At 42.8% G+C, this 21,217-nt stretch overlaps 1 protein-coding gene across 5 annotated transcripts in view; it reads right to left on the reverse strand.

Annotated features, from left to right (window-relative positions):
• Positions 1-21,217, reverse strand: part of Efcab11 (EF-hand calcium binding domain 11) — a 192,248-nt gene that overhangs the window by 119,619 nt on the left and 51,412 nt on the right. Inside the window, exon 7 of one of the 5 annotated variants that reach the window (XM_006516387.4) lies at positions 628-14,450. The exons of the other annotated variants lie outside the window; for them this stretch is intronic. Coding sequence (XP_006516450.1) covers positions 14,447-14,450 — 4 coding nt within the window. The 3' untranslated portion in view covers positions 628-14,446. Of the gene's footprint in view, positions 1-627; positions 14,451-21,217 lie in introns of those variants that run through there. 5 annotated transcript variants of the gene reach the window in all.

The following is a 21,217-nucleotide window of genomic DNA, read 5'->3' on the forward strand; positions in this document are numbered from 1 at the left end:
GGAATGCAGCGGCATATATGCATGCAGGCACAGCACGTGTGCACATGCACGTGCGCCCGAGCGCGCTCGCGCACGCGCGCGCACACACACACACACACACACACACACACACACACACGCACGCGCGCGCACCCACACATGATAACAGTTTTCACTATTGTCATTCATTTTATTAAAATGAGCCCAAAATTCAAGGATAAAAATGTTCCACCTCCTCTAGTGGTCAGTATTGTAAGCAAGAGTAGGCTTTACATTGTATGCTATGCTTTTCTATATCTGGTGAGATATCCTTTCTTTAATCTGGTAATCTGGCTAATATCCTTTTATGTATTTTGTAGCAACCTAATTGGGTCATTCTATTAACTTTTTATACTTAGTAATATTATCTATTACTGTTTACTTAGTAATAGTGAATAGTGAATAGTGTGTGCATATGTGAGTGTGTATATGTGTGTGTGTGTATGCATGCATACATGTGACTATGTCAGTCAACAAGATGGAACCATATTTGTCTTTTGTTGTTGTTGTTGTTGTTGTGGTTCTTTTGCTGTCTTTGTTTTGGTAAAAGGGTTATAATATCCTCATACACAGTGAATTAGTAAACTCCCTTCTTTATTTTATTAAATATTTGATATAAAATATTATATTGAAATTTTTATAACTTTTGAGTTGTAAAGCACACAAAACCAGAAACTGTTTGCTTTTAAAATGCATAATTTTCTGCTTTTTAAAAAATGAATTTTCTCTATATATCTCAAACTCCATGTCCAAGTGTGTTTCTGCCACCACATATGTGTGGAGGTCAGAGGTCAGGTGGTGGGAATTGCCTCTCTCCTTTTCCCAAGTGGATCATTAGGATTGAACTCAGTCAGACTTGGTAGAAAGGTTCTTTAAGTAACGACACTGTGTCTTCTGGCTGTATGTAGATGGCAACTTAGGACATGCCTATAGCTATGATAAAATGAAGTGACAAATGTTTCCATCTTTCCTCAGTTTTCAGAAGATACAACTGAAAGGTCTAGACAGTGCAATAAGACAAGAAAAAGAAATCTAAGACATAAGGATTGGGAAAGGAGATGAAAATAGTTACTACTGGGGCGGAGAGATGGCTCAGAAGTTAAGAGCACTGGCTGCTCTTCCAGAGGACCCAGGTTCCATTCCCAGCCCCCACATGGCAGCTCACAACACTCTGTAATCCCAGTTCCAAGGGATGTGACTCCCTCTTCTGGCTTCCTAGGCCACTACATACATTTGGCGCATGGACATACCTGCAGGTAAAATATCTATACACAGAGAATAAAAATAAATATTTTTAAAAAGAAAATACTATTTCATCCTGACATCATCTTTGCAAAACTAATTTTAGCAATCTACAGATAAACTAACAAGGTTGTTAGATATATAATCAATATACAGAATTGATTTTACTTTTATGTAAAATTCAAGTAGTTTAAAAGCATTAATTTCTAAAACCTACCATTTTACAACAACTAAAATATACCGTGTAGGAATTAAACCCAATAAAAGGGCGGAATCCGGCCTTGAATATGGAGTTACAGTTAAATGTATACATTCAATTCCTAGGTACCTTGGGTTAAAATCCTGCCTCTGTTACTTGCTAGCTGTCTGACTTTTAAGTGACTCAATTAACCTTTGAAGACCTTAGCTTTCTATATGTGGTATCTAATACTAACGGGATCTGTGCGACTAGCCTGCAGCAATGTCTGAACGCAGAGCAGGAGGACAGGGCCTGGCACAAGGGAAACTATGTGAAAGCCACAGTGACCATGAAGATGGTAGGCGAGTGCAGGGCCAACTGCGAAAGCGTCTCAGAAGGCGCAAGACACCAGACTCCACTCCGTGAAGAGTGTGCCAGTGGATAAGGGAGGAAGATAGCATCACTAAGGTGTCAATTCTCTAGAAACTGATCACAAATGCAATGGTAACTAAAGTGTATTAAAATGTGAGTCAACCTTGAGGTTCTACTTCCCACCCAATGGATTCAGGGCCTTGTCTTTTGAGTTATTAACAAGTTAGTTCTAGGGCTTTCATGGAAACACAAAGAACTAGAAATAACCAACAAACTGCTTAAGGAGAAAACTAAGGGGTGGGGAGGCTTCCACACCGACACGAAGATGCTACCAGGACAGTGACACTGGTGCATAGAGAGATCAAATGGCAAGTGTGACAGAACAGAAAATGTAAGGACCGAGGCAAAACGGTGCGACAGCAGACAAAAGAGGACTGCCTGCCTGTTTCTCAATGGAAAGAACTGAAAATATCAGCCACTCACATGGAAAAGCATGAAGTCAGGTTCCTATGCAGTGTCCCCAATCAAAACCCAATTCTATCCTCTGCCTGATGCACCTCCCCACCCCCAGCAAGCGCTGCAGTCATGAGGTCTGCTCTGTTCTTCCAGAGCCCCGCCTTCCTCCCGGTCCACACCTCAACCCTCAGTTGAGTATCCGCACCCCACTCCCCAGCCCACAGCTCTTGCCTGCCTCCCTGGAGGCTTGCTCCCACGAGGAACAACCAGACAGGAGCCTAGCATAACTGTCCTCTGAGAGGCTCCGTCCAGCAACTGACCGAGACAGATGCAGAGACCCACAGCCAAACATGGGATGAAGCAGGGACTCATGGAAGAGTGGAGGGAAGGACTGAAGGCTTAAAAGAGAATAGGAACTCCACAGGAAGACCAACAGAGTCAACTAACCTGGACCCTTGGAGGTTCCCAGAGACTGAACCACCAACTAAAGAGCATACATGGGCTCCACCAGACCCCCTCCCCCATATATATAGCAGATGTGCAGCTCTGTCTTCACGTGGATCCCGCAACAATTGGAGCAAGGTCTGTTTCTAACACTGTTGCCTGTCTATGGAAACCATTTCCCAACTGGGCTGCCTTGTCTGGCCTCAGTGGGAAAGACTGCACCTAACCCTGCAGAGGTGTGATGTGCCAGGGAGGGGGAATTCTGGGGGAGCACCCTCTCAGAGGACAAAAAGGAGAGGAAATGGGGGAGGGACTCTATGGGGGGGCAGTGATTGGGGTGTAAATGAATAAATAAAAATAAAAAACAATTCTAGAAAAGTTAAGAGTAAAATTTTAAATTTTATTAAAAATACAGGTTAACATCTTCCTGGGCTCTACCAAGACAAACCACTGAGATTATGCGAAGGATTCAGACATCCAGGAATGTTTTTACTTACGCCTCACAGGATATGTGAAGACAATGTAAAGACAAGCCGGGAACTAGGAGAAGGTATCTAGATGCTAAGTAGAAACAATCTATATATAGCACGAATGTATATAGAGAACACGCTGGTATACACAGAAAAATCAATGGGTAAACACTACGGCTACACAACTCCATAGAAGAGATCCCTAAACCTTGGGAGACACAGTAGCGAATGCCATTGGTTGGGGAGAACAAACCAGACAACCCACTTGATGAGAAAGAACAGGGAGTCTGACAATGCGGGGAGCTGGAGAGGGCATGAGGTCCGCAGAGTCTCAACCGATACTGGAGGAAGTGCACGCTGGTGTCAACGGTGCAGATAGCGTTTTGATCGTAATACTTTGGCATTACTTGAGTAAACATTTACATACCTTGTTACAACAATTTTACTCCTGAGCACACATTCAGGAGTGCAGTGTGCAGGGGTGTGCCAGGGTGATATGCTCGTATAGTATTACTGGTTCTTGTCTAAGCAAACACAATTGGACCAAAATACCTAACACTTATCAACACAGGATAAGCCAAACAGTGATAAAAGTGTATGGTGAGGAGCTATGCACACTTCAAATTGCTGAATTATATATAAAACAGATAATCCCTGCGAACGTCATCAAGCCAAAAAAGGGCAGCTGACAAGACTACATATGTTTTAATTTTTTTTTATAAACTGGAAGATTAAACAGTAGGAAAATATGCAGGTGTATATGTACATTCGTGTAAAGCTGCCATCATAGGAATGAGAACCACTCAGTTCAGGAGAGTGGTTCCTGTGGGGGAAGGTAGGAAATGGGATGGAGGAGTGTGTGGCTATATGAGAGTTAATGGTGGTATTTTACTTCTTGGGTTAAATATGCTAATTTTATTGTTAACTTCACTAACTTAAATACAAACAGCCATGCACGGAACATTATATTTAAAAATTAACCACGCACATTTACAAATTTACATTTAGTTGCAATCTGATTCAAAGTGTTGCACCATAGTTTTAATTTATGCAAACTGTTAGTGTGCCACTTTGGAATAATTTATCATAACATTTAACTTATTTATACAACCTGTTGGAAAGACTAGCATGTAAATACAGTTGCATCTGAGGAAGAAGGAACGCAGTATACATTATTTCCATAAAGCTAATTTAGGAAAGTGTCATAAACAGTTCCTTTAGTACTAAGAACAAAATCATTCCATAAACCAGAGCCAAATGCACTCAAAGCTACCACTAAGAAAATAATCTTAACTATAGTAATTTACCCCAGTTTTAAGGAGACAGAAGTAAGCTGTGACTCTACAATCTATTGTAATACAAAACACATCCTATGCTGGAAGCTACGGGACTTGTGTTCTAATCCTTCAAAGTATGTTTTGCTGGTTAGTTTCTTGTCAGCTCGACACAAGTCTAGCCACATCTGGGCAGAGGGGATCTCAGATGAAGAATCTTCTCCATCAGATTGCATGTATGCGGGAGCATTTACTTGACTAACAATCATTGTGGACGGGCATGCACTGTGGTCTTGGGGGTATATAGAAACAAGCTGAGGAAGCCATGAAGAGCAGGTCAGTAAGTCTTCTGGGGTCGCTGGTTCAGTTCCTGCCTCCAGGTTCCTGTCCTGCCTTCAGTTCCTGCCTTGCCTTCCCTGAATGATGGACTGTGATAAGGATGTTTAAGCCAAATAAGCTCTTTCTTCCCAAGGTGCTTTTGAAAGCAAATTAGAACACTTGTGATTTCCAATGGATCGTTTAATCTCACACACACAAAACTAGAGATAATAAAACATGCTCTTTTAATTGGTGAAGGTTTATGAATCTAAAAGAAAAGTCTTATGAAGACTTGGCAAAAGTCTGATACAATATGTCCTGTAGGTAGGTACCATCATCTGCAATTCAGTACTCAAGTGGCCCTAGATAGGATAACGTTCATAAGCTCTGAAAGAGAAAGAGGTGCCCATATAGTATGTCTTACTTTAATATGAGCTGCAGTAATGAAATGTTTGAGGCTAGGAAGCTTATCAAGAGGTTTATTTGGTTCGTGATTCAAGTGGACATAGGGTCCAAACAGCAGGGCACCAGCAGTCTAGTGAGGGATGCCTGTTGGCATCACAATATGACACATCAGAAAAGGAAAAAGCAGAAGAGGCCAGCCTGTTGAGAATGAATTCATATCTGTGGAAGCAGTCCATTTTAAAAGAACAGCATCAGCTCACTCATGAGCGTGATACCTCCACAGTTTGATCAGCTTTCATTAGGTCCCACCTCTTAAAGGTCCCACCACCTAAACAACCTTGCCATGAAGGACAAGCCCTGGACCTGGACGGGTCAGTCCATACCCTGACAGATCACAGCACAGCACCACCTCGGTCTTGGGTAACTGGGGAAAGGGGTGCTCAGTGTCCCAACAGTAGACAGTTTTGCTTTCTGTTTGGGGGCATTCTGTGGGTCAGCCTTTTCATGTAACAACATGAAGGCAGAAAGCATCACTTAGGAACCAAGAATAAAATCCTATAATGTATAAGAAAATGACCACAATGTAAAGTTTGCAGAGGGATTGCTCAAATTGGCTAATGTGGGGGAAAGAATCAGCCATTGCTCAAAGACAGTACGGATGCAGGCAGAAAAACCTAAGGTGGATTCGATTGGGATGTTTGAGTAGCACCACATACATTCTTCACAAAACCTAGAGTTTGAGCATGTCAAATGGCCCTGTGCTTCCTCTCTTTCCCCCGGGTTCTCTCTACCAGTCTAGAAAAATAGGTATCCTAGATTAATATCGGAAGATATTCTCCCTCCCCAAAAATGTGTTAGGCTATGAATAACTGATGATTTCTGTGTCTCAAAAATAAAAACCATTATCACCAAGAATACATGGAGAATCTCTAAAACTACCACACTCAGCATGTAACCTAAGCTGGGGTTGGCGATCCAGTCCTAAAATCTCAGTACAGGAAGCAGGAGGATCAAGGGCTTAGCATCATCCTTGGCCAGAACAGGGAGTTGAAGGCAGTCATGATAGTCGGGTGACATGAGGAATTTTACTCGTAGTTGTAGGCAGCCGGGTGCCTAAAAGATGGCGCTGGCCTCCGGTACACCATCACTGTAAACAACGCCACTGCGCAGGCGCTAGCCTGAATCTGGCGCCAACCCCTCTCCAGCGGGTGCATGTAAATTAAAGTGCTGGCAGACTGACCAATCCCAGGAGGACACATAGCTCTCCCCAGTGCTGGGGTGTATATAAGCAGCCCTCCCTGGGTTTCCAGAGTTCCCGTAGCATCATCAAGGTGTTCCTGAAATAAAAAAGTCTGTTGAGAAGAATCCGACCGTGTTGCGTTTTTTTCTTGCTGGACGAGGTGAGCGCAACACATAGTAAGGGAAATTAAAATCACAATAAGAATGACCCTTCACATACATAAGACGTAGCATGCTGGCAAAGACGAGAGAAGGGACGCCACCAGCACCGTTGGTGGGATGTGAACTGGTACAGCCTCCTGGGAGCGAGAGAGATGCTGTTGTGCACAGGCTACGACTCTGCCTTCCACTCCCAAGTACACAACCTGCAGACTCTATCATGTAAGGACAAGGAAAAACTTATCAGGGCAGCTACTGCAGCAAGGCTATAACAAGAAACGAATCCTCCAGTAGAAGAAAAAAAAAACCAATTATTGTATTCCGGGAAAACTTTTCATCCCCTGTTTTCATCGGTCTGTGCAAAAGGATGTCTTTTGGAGATTTTTCTGTTTCTCTCTTTGCCTCTTTACTCATTCCTCCTAAATGGGGGACTTGCTTAATTGATTTCCTTTCTTTTTCCCTAGAAGCATCTCCTTAGAGAGAGTAGAGGCAAAGCCTTCCTGTGGGGAGTTCCCAATAAACACACAGACTGTTACTGCAAAGGGAAATCTCATTTTGAGCTGCTTTTTTGTAAGCCCAGCCCTCTAACAGTGCTCCCTCTGATAAACTGATGATTCTCTCTGCTACTCGCCTGTACTTGGAGTCTATTTCTTATTTGATTAAGGATGGTAAATGAGGTTCTGGCTAGTGTGCCCACTCCAGTCCCAATACAACATTATTAACCAGAAAGAATAAAAGAAAAGATGAAAATGTTGATGCAGATAAGGTCCTAAAAATGTAAGAGAACAACTGATGTACAGTTGTATAAGTTGAAAGTGAGTAACACAATACCACATAGTATTTGAGATGCATATATTTTGTCATAAAACATAAAGGCCCACATGAATGACTATAAAAAGTTCAAAGTATGGATTGGCTCCGTGACAGAGGACTGGAAATGCAATCAGGCAGAGCTACCCAGAGGCTTCAGCCACAGAAGGAATGGGGTATTATGTTTCTAAACCCAGGGGGAATATGCATAGGATGTTCTGTGACGGAAACAGTTTATATACACATCATACACACTCGAGTCCACAGATGCAGTGCTGAAAAATAAGAAGCAGAGTGCAAAAAGCTTTGAGAACTGTTCAAAAGATCCTACCCTGTCAGTCAAGTGGTGTCAAGTTCTTTTCCAGAACCTTCAGGAGAACTGGAAAGAGATCCTGAACATGGGTACTAGACCCTGCAGGCTCATTCTAGACAGGAGGACACTGATCCAAAGAACCAGGGAGTTTAAAAGAAACAGTATAGCCAGGAGGAGAGGTGGAATGGATTACTATCCACAAGAGGGGGCACCTGACTGTAGCTCAGCCATATGAAACCTAAACTACAGGTTGGTTTCTCTGTCAACCTGAGAGGCTCTATTAATACAGGAAGAGCCAGTGGCTGCTCGTGGTAATGCAGTTTAATGACATAAATCACAGGAAGGATGGATTCAGCAGCAACTCCAGAAGGTCTGAAGACATATGCAGGGAAACAGTCTATTACTTCCCAACTCTTCAGTGGAAAAACCCAACCCTCTTGAGTCACAATAATCATAGCAGTCTATAGTTTGTGCAGCTCCATTTAAAGAATATATGTTTTTAGGCTTTCATACATTTTATTAAAATTTTAATGAAAAAAAAAAGATCTTCCCCTATCCAAAAAAAAAAAAAATTCAAATAATACAAGTTGGCCTGATGCATACACAGACCATGGTCTTCCGTATCCAGGGAAACAGATGAAGATTTTGTCAGCATGAATTACTGACGTCTGGATTTAGTATCGTGTTATGATTTGTAATCTAGGGATAAATTAGCGGGTAGAAAAGGTAGGTGTTCTGTGATTGAAATTATAGATAGAATCGAGGCTTTACACAAAAAGTTATCACAATTCCTGTTGCCTGCAGGGAACAGGAGCCCTGTGTGCATGTGTGCTGTTGACATGGGACAACCACACTGAAGACTCCAGTGTCTCAGCCTCAGGGGAGTGGCAAAGCCTTATTCAGGGGAGGCTCAGCGGGATGGTGAAGCCTTCTTGGGAGTTCTAGTGATCACTGTGTGCAGCTTTCTGCTCCCAGATGTTTGCAGCCTGACACTGCTCACCTACTGAGACCTACTATGGAAACTAGATAGATACCCACCACCCTGTGCCGGTACAGCTTGGTGGTGGCAGCAGACCCCAGCCAGATGCCAGCTTTCCTGTGTGCCTGTTCTTTCTTCATCCCCTCACTGCCCCTGGTTAGGGTTCCAGGACCCAAGCGGTGCACACGGCTCAGTAGTTAAGGCTTTGTCTACAGCAGCCCAGGGAATGCATTGGCTTCTCATGGCTCATGCACCTAGAAAGTATCTGCTGAGCTGAACTGAAAGAGATTTGTGTGCACTTTTCACTGTGTATAAACCTGTAGGTGTGGGTGTTTATGTATTCCCTGCAGGTGGAGGCCAGAGGTCCATGTGGGGTGTTTCCTCAATCACTCTCTCACTTTTATTTATTTATTTATTTATTTATTTATTTTGCAGTGGGAGATATCACTGAACCTTCAGTTCACTGAGTTACTTAGACCCGCTGGTCATTGAGCCCCAAGGATTGTCCTCCCTTGTGCTGGGAATCCAAACTTAGATCTTCATGCTTTTGGCAAGGTCTCTGTCAACCGAGGCATCTTCCCAGCTCTTTGAAGGATATTCGGAAAGAGCATGGGAAGGTATTGGGGATTCTGTCACGGGCATTGCAACCTATCTGTGTGGCTCTGTTAGGAATGCCAGAAACTCTGCATACCTGAGGATGTCAGTGTTTCTCTTTGGCTGTCTCTGTAGCATAAAGAGACAGAAAGATAAAACACAGTGTAAACGTACAATGCCATGTTAGACAATGGCACACTAAGTGCGAAACAATATGTGACCTGGTTACCATGCTAGCACAGATTGAGTAGGGCAGCGTGCGTGCATAGCACACCCTCCAGCTCCTGTCCTCCTTGCAGATTTCACTCAGATCTGGCTGCAGTTAGCGCGCTGCATTCCACCACCCTGCGGCTTTCTTTACTGTCTCAGCCCTGCCAACACAACCCTCTTTAGAGCCTTTGCAACTCTGTTCCCCCTCTCTGAATGGCTCTTCCTGTAGATGGTAGGTGGTGTTCTGTCATTTAAGTCTCAGTTTAACTGTCACTTGTCACAGAGTCCTTCTCTAACTTCCGGATCTAAACCAAACTCGTCCTTATATTGTTTGCTGTTTTAGTCTCCCCACAGTGTTTCATCTCTACGGGAAACTGTCCTCTCACAGGGAAACGAGGAACTCCTGCCGCTGAGGGGCCTGTGTGTTTGGCTGATGCTCTACCAGTACCCAGAAAGGCACCTGGCATACTGCGGGTGCCCAACAGCCATTTCCTGATTGGATTGGTGAGATACCCTGGCCCGATTTACCATCTCTTAACCTCAAGGCTTCTATGACTAAAACAAATGCCTGTTTCTGCTTTATCATCTTGGAAAAAAGAGGGATACCTGTGACTAGATGACTTTTACTACTTAAGGTTAAACATGGAGCTCTGATATCACGGAGAGCTCCTCGGAGGTGACCGCTGTCACTGAACCTGTGTATTTTAATCCTACTGATCTGACCCCATTGAACACTAAAAATAAATCCTCCTCCTATTTTTACACTAGGCACTAAGTGGTCTATTATAGTCTATTGCTAGAGCTATTACAGTATTTTTCTACCCAAATTACTTTGCACTTTTTAGCAATGATGTTATCTGACTCCCTGGCATTCTTGTTGCAGGGACACAGTTATAAGTGAGGCATGATGCGAGCATATTACTGAATGAAATTCCTATGAAACGAGCCTCATTCCCTCAGCTGGCAAAAGAAAACGCTGCACATTAGGCCAATCATTAGGAGTGAGAAGCCCTACAAACAACGCCACCGCTCTGTCACACAGAGCCTGGCTCTTACACACGTCTACTGGAATCTGAATAACTGTTTTACACATTTAGAGTGGAAAGCCAGTCCTTCAAAAATGAACTCGAGCTTCATTCAAATACAATTTTACTGGCACAGTTTCAGAATCTAACTATAGCGAGACATTTTGTCTAGGTTAAATTTAAACCCCTCCATTCTTCAGGCGCGTGTGTTATAACTAATAGGTCTTAAGATAATGAACAACCACGGAGTAGATATTTAAAAAAAAAAGCCCACCTTTACAAAAACCAAAGATCATTTTGTGTGATACGTGGTTTCATTTTTAAAACTCCATGTTCCTGAAAAAATTATATACTCTTGGAAGAAATGATCATTTTCCATGAAAGAAAATGTTCCTACGATAAAGCCTGAGCACAAAAGTGAAACACATGCTGTCAAGTAAAGGCTGTTTTGCCATTTGGCAAACACGTAGCTTCTTCCCACATAATGGTGGGAGGGAAGTAGATGGCTGGGGCTGAGAGTAGAGGGAAGCCTGGGGGTTCATCTGCCATCTACACAAAAGTGCAAGGCTCTAAAAACAGGCCTGTGAAATATCTGCATTAAAAAAAAAAATCAACGTTAGCTTTAGATTATGTCCAAGAAACTCTGGGATGAAAACACTATCCAATATTAGGGTATGCAAATAGTCAGAATTTCTTATTGATCTGAGATGGCTTTATGGAAGTGCAGAAATTGGAAATGCATTCAAATCTTGGCTAAAGCAGCATCTCAGACTATATTTACTCTTGGAAGATCCTGCTATTTAAAGGTTGTAGTCCACCATGGTGGGGCAGCTCCCCTGAGGAGAGGGGGCAGCACTCCTGAGCTTGGTAAAAAATAATGGACTCCCTTTCCCAGCAGGGCTTCTTCTCTCCCTTATCTGGAGATCCTTCATGGAGGGAGGGAGGTCACAGCAAAGCTGCATCTGGACCACGATGGGAGGAGTCACCACTGAACAATAAGCTATTACCACGATCTGTCATGGTACACAGTTCTTTCCTGGAAAAATGGGGCTCAGAAGGATTGATGGGGAGTTCTGGCATTTCCTAGCTTAAGGGGCTCAAATGCAAGGAGATGAAAAAGTTACCATTGGAATTCCCACCCTAACACAGGCACATAGAGGCATGAGGACTTGCAAGGTCTAGGCAGCTGACGGTCTTACGGATGATAGAGAGGGATCCGTCCCGATCTATCTACCACTGAGAGACAGATCAGATTCACGAAGAGTAACACAGCAATATCAAACAGGTGGTTTGTGCTTAGTGTAAAATAACAGAAGGAAGATTTAGTTCTTGAGTTTTCTCTTTCTCTTTTTATTAATGTATTTCTTTATAATATTTATTCTTTGATAATTCGATACATGCACACCAAGTATTTTAATCATACTCACTGTGGTGCTTTGAATGAAAGTGGTCCCCATAGGCTCATAGGGCGGGGAATTATTTGAAAAGATTATAATATGTGGCCTTCTTAGAGGAGATGTAGCCTTGTTGGAGAACATGAGCCACTGGGGGTGGGCTCTCAGGTTTCAGAAGCCTAAACCAGCCCTCCCTTCCTACTGCTGTAGACCTAGATGTTAAACTCAGCTTCCTCTCCAGCACCATGTCTGTCTATGTGCTAACCGTGCTTACCACAACAGTAATGGACTAAACCTCGGAACCCATAAGCATGCCCCAATTAAACATTTTCCTTTATAAGAGTTGCCAAGGTCATGGTGTATTTTTGAAGCAATAGAAACCCTAAATAAGACAGAATTTGGGGCTGGAGAGATGGCTCAGTGGTTAAGAGAACCGACTGCTCTTCTGAAGGTCCTGAGTTCAAATCCCAGCAACCACATGGTGGCTCACAACCACCATAGTTGAGATCCGTAATGAGATCTGATGCTCTCTTCTGGTGCATCCGAAGACAGCTACAGTGTACTTAGATATAATAATAAATAAGTCTTAAAAAAAAAAAAGACAGAATTTGGTCCCAGGGACTGGGAGTATTGCTGTGATAGGCCTGACCATGCTTTTGTTTCAAGGAATGTGGACTTTGGGACTTAATGAACCACACTGGTAGATGCAAGGAAGACAGTGGTGCTGACAGAGGTGATTTGAAGTGTTGGGGCCTGGCTCAAGAAGTTTCAGAGGAGAAGAAGGTTAGTTTGTGGCCTAGGGACCAGTCTTGTGTTTGGGGGTTTGTGTGTGCAAATAATGTGGCTGCTTTCTGCCCTTGTCCAAAAAACCTGCCCAAGGCTAAACTGAAGAGTTATGGACTAACAGCATGAGGACATTTCCAGACAACCTAGTATTGACTGCGCTGTGCAGTCACTGGTGGCCACTCTCATGCAGATCTATAATGAAAAGGAGCAAGCTAAAACACAGAATATACAGTTTGACGAGAAAAGGGATACCAGGACATATAGTGGAGTCAAGTCCAGTGCTCAAGGAAATGAACAGTTTAAAGGAAAAACTAAAGCCAAATGGAACAGAGGACTGGTGCCCTCATGGTGAGACCCTGCCCACCCAAGCTTCGAACTTGTGCAAAGGAATTAAAGAGTTTAGGGCCATGTGTGGTGGCACATGTCTTTAATCCCAGCACTCAGAAGGCAAAAGCAGGTTCCTCTCTGAAATTGAGGCCAACCTGGTCTACAGAGTGAGTTCCATGACAGCCAAGCTTAGGCAGTGAAGGGAACCATTAAAAACAGAAAGCTGATGAAGATGTGGTTGAATGAGGGGTGTGTGTCCAACCCCAGCAAGCAGCAGGACTTGGCAGCTTCGTCCATGAGGTTCCTGCTTTAGGGTCAAGGACACAAGAAAAGGATTATGGAATATCCATGACTAAGGACCACCACTGGGACAAGGCATATGTCAGGGGTGTCCCTGCATGGAGGCCTAGAAAAGCCATTGAAGAAAGCTGTGAAGGTGAGAGCTGGATTGCCTTGAAGACCCCAAGATGTTGGAGATGCCAAAATCATGCATTGTCTGCCAAAGAAAGCTGCTAGCAGGGAATGAAACCAGTTCAAGAGAAAGAAGTGTGTTGCAGTCAACAAAGCTGAAAGGAGTTGGAGATCTGAAGAGCGCTTTGACATCAGACATGGAGATGCAGAGTTTGGAGTTTGCCCAGCTGATTTCTCTCTCTCTCTCTCTCTCTCTCTCTCTCTCTCTCTCTCTCTCTCTCTCTCTCTCTTTCTTCCTTTCTTCTTCTTCTTTTTTTTTTTTTGTTTTACTTAGGTCTAGTATGTCCTCTCTAAATTCCCTTTCCTTCCTTTTGGAATGGTAATGTATATCCTGTGCCACTGTAGATTGAAAGTTATCTGCGTTTTTATTTTTATTTTATAGGTGATTATAGTCAAGAGATTGCTAGGAGTCTCTGAGACATCAGACTGTGATAGACCATGGGAACCTCTAAAGTTGGACTCGATGCATTATGCTACAAGCCTATAGAGGCCAGGGAGAACAATATAGTGGTGTAAATGAAAATGGAGCCCACAGGCTCATAGGGAGTGCCATTATTTAAAAGGATTATAGCCTTGTTAGAATGAATACATGTAGCCTTGTTGAAAAAAGTGAGCCACTGGGGGTGAGCTTTGACGTTCCAGAAGCTCAAGGCAAGCCCAGCTGGCTCAGCCTCTCTTCCTGCTACCTTTAGATCCAGATGTAAAACTCTCAACTACCTCTCTAGCACCACGCCTTCCTTCATGCTGCCACGTTTCCATGATGACAACGGATTAAACCTCTGAACCCATTAGCAAGCCTCAATGAAATGTTTTCCTTCATAAGAGTTTGCTGTGGCCACGGTGTCTCTTGACAGCAGTAAAACCATAGCTAAAGACACCCACCTTCCAATTCCTCCTATGCCTTCAACTTTACCTCCCTTTTTCTGTTTTAGATTAAACACCTTACTGTAAGCTCCATTTTCTCATCTGTAAAACAGAAATCAGAGAAATAATGTACAACTCATTAGGCAATCGTGAGAATTAAATGAAATAATGACCATGTCTGGTGTTCATTCAAGCTTTAAAAAATGGCAGCCAACTTTGCCACCATCATTACTCAGTTTATCACCTGACAAATAGCCTAGTAACTCTCTCTTTCTGCCGCTACCTCACGACACCTGAGACGCCTTCAGCAGGTTTACTTTTAGTTCAATACAACTGAGATAATTTGAAACAGTCCATTGTAATGGCAGATCTTATAAATTTTCTACAGCATTTGAGTCTGGGAAATTTATAACCGGGGGAAGGCTTGGATTCTATGACAAATTCATTATTTCAACTCATTAAAACTAGCATGTCATCTGACCCATCTGGATTAGAATTGAACATTTCATGGCTACGGTTCCTTTTTTCCTAAGAAACATTACCTGGCATGGATTTCTTGACATTGAAAAATTAAAAGGAAAGTATTGTTCATGACTTAATACTAATTTGCTACATGTTAAGAATCCCTTTTGAGATGGAGGATTTTGTTTTGCTTGTGTGGAGTATAAGAAAGTAAGACTAAAGAGCATAAAACTTTATGATAAAACTGTAGCTAATAAATGGATATTAGAAAGAAACAGACTGGATGAAAATAAACCCCAAGAAAGTCTCAGAATTTAACAATGCAACTATTTATGATTCTGGGCAGTAAAACAAACGTTTGCTAGGTACCTAGTAGGTGCTTAATAAACACTCCTTTAGAATGCTGAAGTTGATGAAACTAACTTATTTGTATTATTATTAGTAGTAGTGTTATTATTAGTATTATTGCCATTTACTACCATCACAGGGTGCAGACGTATGGGCAATGCATGCATGGGGAAGGCTGAGGTTGGTGCAGTTGGTGCTGGTAACATCCCGATCGCTCTCCATCTCTTTGCATTGTGGCATGGTCTATCAATCAAAGCTTGACTGGATGTCGGTCTTGCTAGCAAGCTTGTTCTGGGATTGCCTGTCTCTGTCTTCAAGGCTAGAGTTACAGGCTGGTTGCCATGGTTACCTGACGTTTATGTGGGTTCTGGGGATCTGAACCCTAGTCCTCATTTATGCACAGATAGTGCCTTAACCATTAAGCCATCTTTTCTGTCCTATATTGTATTTGTTTGCAAACTGAATGTGGCAAGGCTATTTGTACCGTTTTCCAACAGTGTGTATTTGATGTCATGTTTTGGTAACTCTCTTAGTTAGATTCTACTGCTGTGAACAGACACCATGGCCAAGGCAACTCTTTTAAGGACAGCACTTAATTGGGGCTGGCTTACAGGTTCAGAGGTTCAGTCCATTATCATTAAGGCAGGAGCATGGCAGCATCCAGGCAGGCATGATTCAGGAGGAGCTAAGAGTTCTACATCTTCATCTGAAGGCTGCTAGTGGAAGACTGACTTCCAAGCAGCTAGGATAAGGGTCTTAAGCCTATGTCCACAGTGACACACCCACTCCACAAGGCCACACCTCCTAGGAGTGCCACTCCCTGGGCCAAAAATATACAAACCATCATAGTAACTTGAGAGAAGCAAGACAGCCACAGAATAAAGACTTAAATCAGGGGTTTGTTCATGAAATAAGACACAATCTCTATACAAAGGTGCAGATGCCACAGCAGATGCTAATGAGGATACCACAGCAAAGAATCCAGCCTGTGCTGGCTAGCTTATCGATGAAGGCAGCTACCTGCATAGCCCATTCTCAGTTGTAGACTAATAGCTTTCTGTTAGAAGATGACGCCATCTAGAACTCTCATGATTGGAAAAGAAAAGCCAAAGCCTCTAAGCCCAGGGTGACTCTCACAGTGGGGGCTAAGCAGATGGTAACTTTACGTTTAAGCCAATGTTCAATCACAGTCCTTAAGAATTATAGTAATTGTACTCTGCCTGTGTTCTAAAAGCGGTATTAGATATGGCTGGATGACAACACCTCTATTTAATATATGGTTTGGTCAGTAGCTTAAGCCTACTGTTGAAAACTACTGTTAGAAAAAACAAAGATTTCAAAATATTGCTGTCCATTGATAATGTACCTGGTCATCCAATAACTGCTATATAGAGGTATGATGCTGCAGTGGATGTCACACCTGCTGACACAGCAGCCATTATGTAGCCCCTGGATCAAAGGACAACTTTAATTTTCAAGTCTTGTTATTTAAGAGACAACAAGATTATAGCTGTCCCAGGTATACAAATTGGAAAGAAAGAAATTAAAATACCACTATTTGCAGATGATAGGATCATATACTTAACTGACCACAAAAGTTCCACCAGAGAATTTCTTTATCCCGTCTTGGGGGATTCAGTTATTTGTGGGTGTGAGGGGGACCACAAACCCGGAAGAAAATGAGAGGAAGGGAAGGAGAAGCAGAGACCAAGAGGGTAGTACCTCTGATGGACTTATACAAATCACACTGAAAACCCTCTGGCAAAGATTCGCCATCCTACATGTCATTGAAACTATTTGTAGATACTGGAAAGAGATTAAATACCAATACTGGAGTTTGGAAGGAGTTGCTTTCAACCCTCATGGAAGCCACTGCATGGTTCAAGACTCCAGTGGAAGAAGTAACTGCACTTGTGAAGAAAACAGGAACAGAGCTAGGATTTGAAGACGAGGACAAGGACAAGGATGTGGATGAATAATGTTTGCATCCTCGTGATAAAACTTGACTTTCAGATGTGGACAAAGAAAAGTGGTTTCTTGAGATAGCATCTGTTGGCAAAGACGCTGGGGACACGCTGAGATGACATTATGGGTTTAGACCATCACAGAAGCTTAGCGGATGGCAGCAGGGAGCTTTGACTGACTTCAATTCTGAAGCAAGGTCTACTATAGGTACAATACTACCAGAGAAACCATCTGTGTAAGGAAATTGAAATTGAACTGGAAAGGGCCCTTAAATTCAGAGACAGTTCACAGTCTGTCTCACTGCTGTCTTATTTTAAGGAACTGCTGTGGCCACCCAACTTTCAGGTACCACCACCTCGATCAGTCGATAGTCACTGACATTGGCCAGCAAAACAGTCAGGACTTGTTGAAGGCTCAGGTGGAGGCAATAGAGTACTTTCAAATTAAGGTTCTATGCAATGTTCTTAGAGACACAGTGCTTAATAAATGGCAATGCTGTAGTGCAAGCCCAGCTTTCCTAGTGCTAATAAAACTAAGAAGTAACAAGAGTTACTTGCAGTACTGTGTAGTATTTGGTCTGAAATTAAACCCAGAATATCTCCAAGGCATGACAACAACTAATTATATTATTCTTTACAATGTAAGCAAACAAAGGGCATAGACAGTGTGAATTAAAGTCCAGCTTTTAAAGCTAGAAGTTCTTCTGAAGAGGAAGTCACAACCTGGAAGGGGTTAACAGACTTGCCTAACCTACGGTAGTTCTCTGCTTTTATGGGCGCCTAACTTTTGAGATGACCGAAAGCCTTGAGCGTATCCCATCATGGAGAAGAAAGAGTTACAGAGAAACTTAAAGCAGTCAGTTCTGTGATTTGTTTGAAGGGCTAACAGAGGTTGATAACCAACGGTAGGTGGATTCTGAGAAATGTGAACTTCAATTATTTAAGACATAAACGTTTCCTCTTGTGACGTTTAAACAGATCATGACAAATCTGATACAGATTTCTTTTTCTTTTTTTGCCATTAATAGTCACATTTTATAGTATTGTGATAAAAGGGTTTTTGATATTTTTATCAAAAGATTTTATGACCAAATTGTCAGAAATTGGGGGATTTTATAGAGAGACTGTACAATTCAGCTCATAGATTCATAACCTTAGTCTGTGAAAAGGGATATGGCTATAGATTATATAGCTCTAGTTTTCACTAGGAAAATTTATATGCTGTCAAGATCTTTATTCTATTGAAATTGAACTGGAAAAGGCCCTTAAATCTGTGGACTGTAATAGAGCTGATTGATAAAGAGATTCAAAGTCCCTTCTCAAGGTTACACCTGGGGAAGGCAGTAAAGACCTTCCTTTTCCAGATGGGGGACTCACCTGTATTTCCATCTAGAGTCTGACTTTGGGCCACAGACAAACTCTACCAGGTAAGGTGTTCTTAGCCAAGTTACTTAGGCCTTCTGTACCTTAGTTGCTTCATATACAGAACAGAAGTTGTCACATTACCATCTCAAAGCACTGTCGTGAGGACCAAATGAATTAGTCCAAATAATTTTGAATATGAATTGGCCTACAGTAAGCCCTCACTGTGTGTCAGTTATGTTTTTATTACTTTCCAATATCTACTTATGGTAATGACCCTCCAGCTGGGCAAGGTTCAAGACTACTAGCACCTCCCAATTATTCAGAGAGAATTGAAGGAGCAGAACTTTCAAGGTGAATATTCATTTGACTGTAACCAGTCTTTGGGCTTTCTTCTGTGTCCTCCTGCAGCTGCTCTAGGATAATGTCTGGACATCTTAATGAAACAATGAATGGTGAATGTCTACCATAGACTCACATACTCACAACGCTGTCGGTATCTACAGTTTATAGATGAGGATGCTGGGGCAGAGAGAGGTAAGTTAAGTAACCTGCCTAAAATCTAAAAGCAAGTTAAACTCATCTCACTTCACTTCATCTTCTCAAGTTTCTTGTCTATGTGGACATGTAATACAGATGGACAGTAAAGTATCTGGAATATTTTTTTAAATGCAGCAGGAAAAGGGGGACTAGGAAATTCACCCAGGTTCAGGCCTAGGCAGGAGGAGCCAACTGTGCAAATTATACTGGATGTCAAAGTCCAAAGAGATTATTGAACTCAAGATTGGCACCAAAATTCTAGCGGCTCTAAGACGGACGGCAGGACAAGGGGGTTCTTCAGAGTGGTTAACTGAGAAACCAGTGGGTACCCTCGGCAGCATCTTCATTTTAGAACAAGCTCGTAGCTTGACCACGAAGAGTTCTAGTTGCCACAAGAGGAAACTGGACAAGGGGAGCTAAGGTTTGGGACAAGTTCTCATACTAAGCAGGTAAATGCCACAAGGTGGACAAACGTCGAGAGTAAAATCAAAGGATGCATTTGGGAAGGGGGCTCCCTGAGATCTGCTCAGACAGGCTGTCCTCACTACATCTAAACTCAATCTCTATGCCAAACACAAAGAACACGTGGCTCTCTAGTCTGACCATTTTATTTCACTACTTTAACCTATAGATGCCTTTCCAGTGTCAAGATTAAGGTCAGATGCCTGACAACTCTTAGAATGCCCTTCATGGTCTGGCCCCTGCCTGCCTCTACAGTCTAATTACTTTACACTCATCTTTTGTCTCATCTGTACATACAGAAACAGGGAACACCAGCTACATCAAAAATCCAGGTGTGTGTGTGTGTGTGTGTGTGTGTGTGTGTATACATATATATGCAGTTCTGCTGACCTCTCCACAGATTACAGCCCCATCCTTATCCCCTCCCCCGACAAGCAGGTAATTTCATCTTTCAGATCTCATCCTGGTAAGAACTTCCTCTGAAGCCTGACTTGCTCTCATCTCCTGTAACTGGCCTACCTAGGAAGAATGGATATATTCTGAAGAGACATCTGAAGAAATATTTGCACCCCTCTTTGGCTTTCCAACTATTAAAACAGTGGGCTCTAAGGAATTGAAAATTTTCAACTGTGAGAAGAAAAAGAGGAACCTGTTTGCCAGAGGAAGAGCATGTCTCTTGAAGAAAGATTTATAACTTGTTGGATGAGATTAACCTTGCAGGAGAGACTTGGATCTGAGACAGTGGTGGGTGGAGTCACACATTCAATAACCTCATCAAAGAAGACAATAATGCAGTGTGATGGAGGTGGGGGTAGAAGCCTGCTTGTTGGGGCACAGCTATGGCAGGTCTTCATTCAGCACCCCTTTGCTCAGTGGCTTGCATTCACTTTTCAGGATTACCTATCCTGGACATCAATTACCTGTATCTCCTTAACTGAGAGTCTCTGGAGGGCGAGGGAGTGTCTGTCCTACTTCTTTGCATACAGCCCCAGTCTGCATTGGAGGAGATGCTAAGAGACAATTTGTTTCCAAAACAAAGGAAAAAGAAAGCCTGAGAGTAGAGAAACACAAGGCCACGACTCCCTTCATAGTGATTAAGGGACACACAGGAGGATGGGACAGGAGGATGGGATGGTCTGTCTACTGGAGTGAAGAGCACACCGGACGATGAAGGCTGGAGCATGTGGAAATGTCTACAGGGAGTTTAAATTCCAGTCACTGACTGGTGTAGCCACAAAATAACGGGTGTCTATAAAGAATTGGAGGGAGTTACTCAGAACATCACAAACCACCAGAAGACATGTGAGTTGGGCTTGTTTTTATCTTACGGGACCAGTTGTAAAGTTGGGATTCTAAGTCAAAGAAGAGAGGATGACAGAGAGACAGAGAAGGAAGAGCAAAGGACTTCAGAGAGTAGGACGACGACCTCTGGTTAGAACTGGCATGGCCTACCAACCAGATGACAGGGAAAAGGCCAGGCTCGCCAGCATGCTTCTTAAATCCCAGAGCTCGGGAGGCAGAGGCAGGCAGATCTCTTGGAGTTCTAGGATAGGGCTACATATTGAGACCCTCTTGATGAGAGAGAGAGAGAGAGAGAGAGAGAGAGAGAGAGAGAGAGAGAGAGAGAGAGAGATCTCAACAAAGAAAACCAGAAGCACACAGTGTACTATCAGAACGTGGTAAAGGGCAAGCCACAAACACCGGCTATTTTTTAATCATCTACAAAGCTGC

This window comes from Mus musculus, chromosome 12 (assembly GCF_000001635.26).
Source record: "Mus musculus strain C57BL/6J chromosome 12, GRCm38.p6 C57BL/6J".
Taxonomy (NCBI): Eukaryota; Metazoa; Chordata; class Mammalia; order Rodentia; family Muridae; genus Mus; species Mus musculus.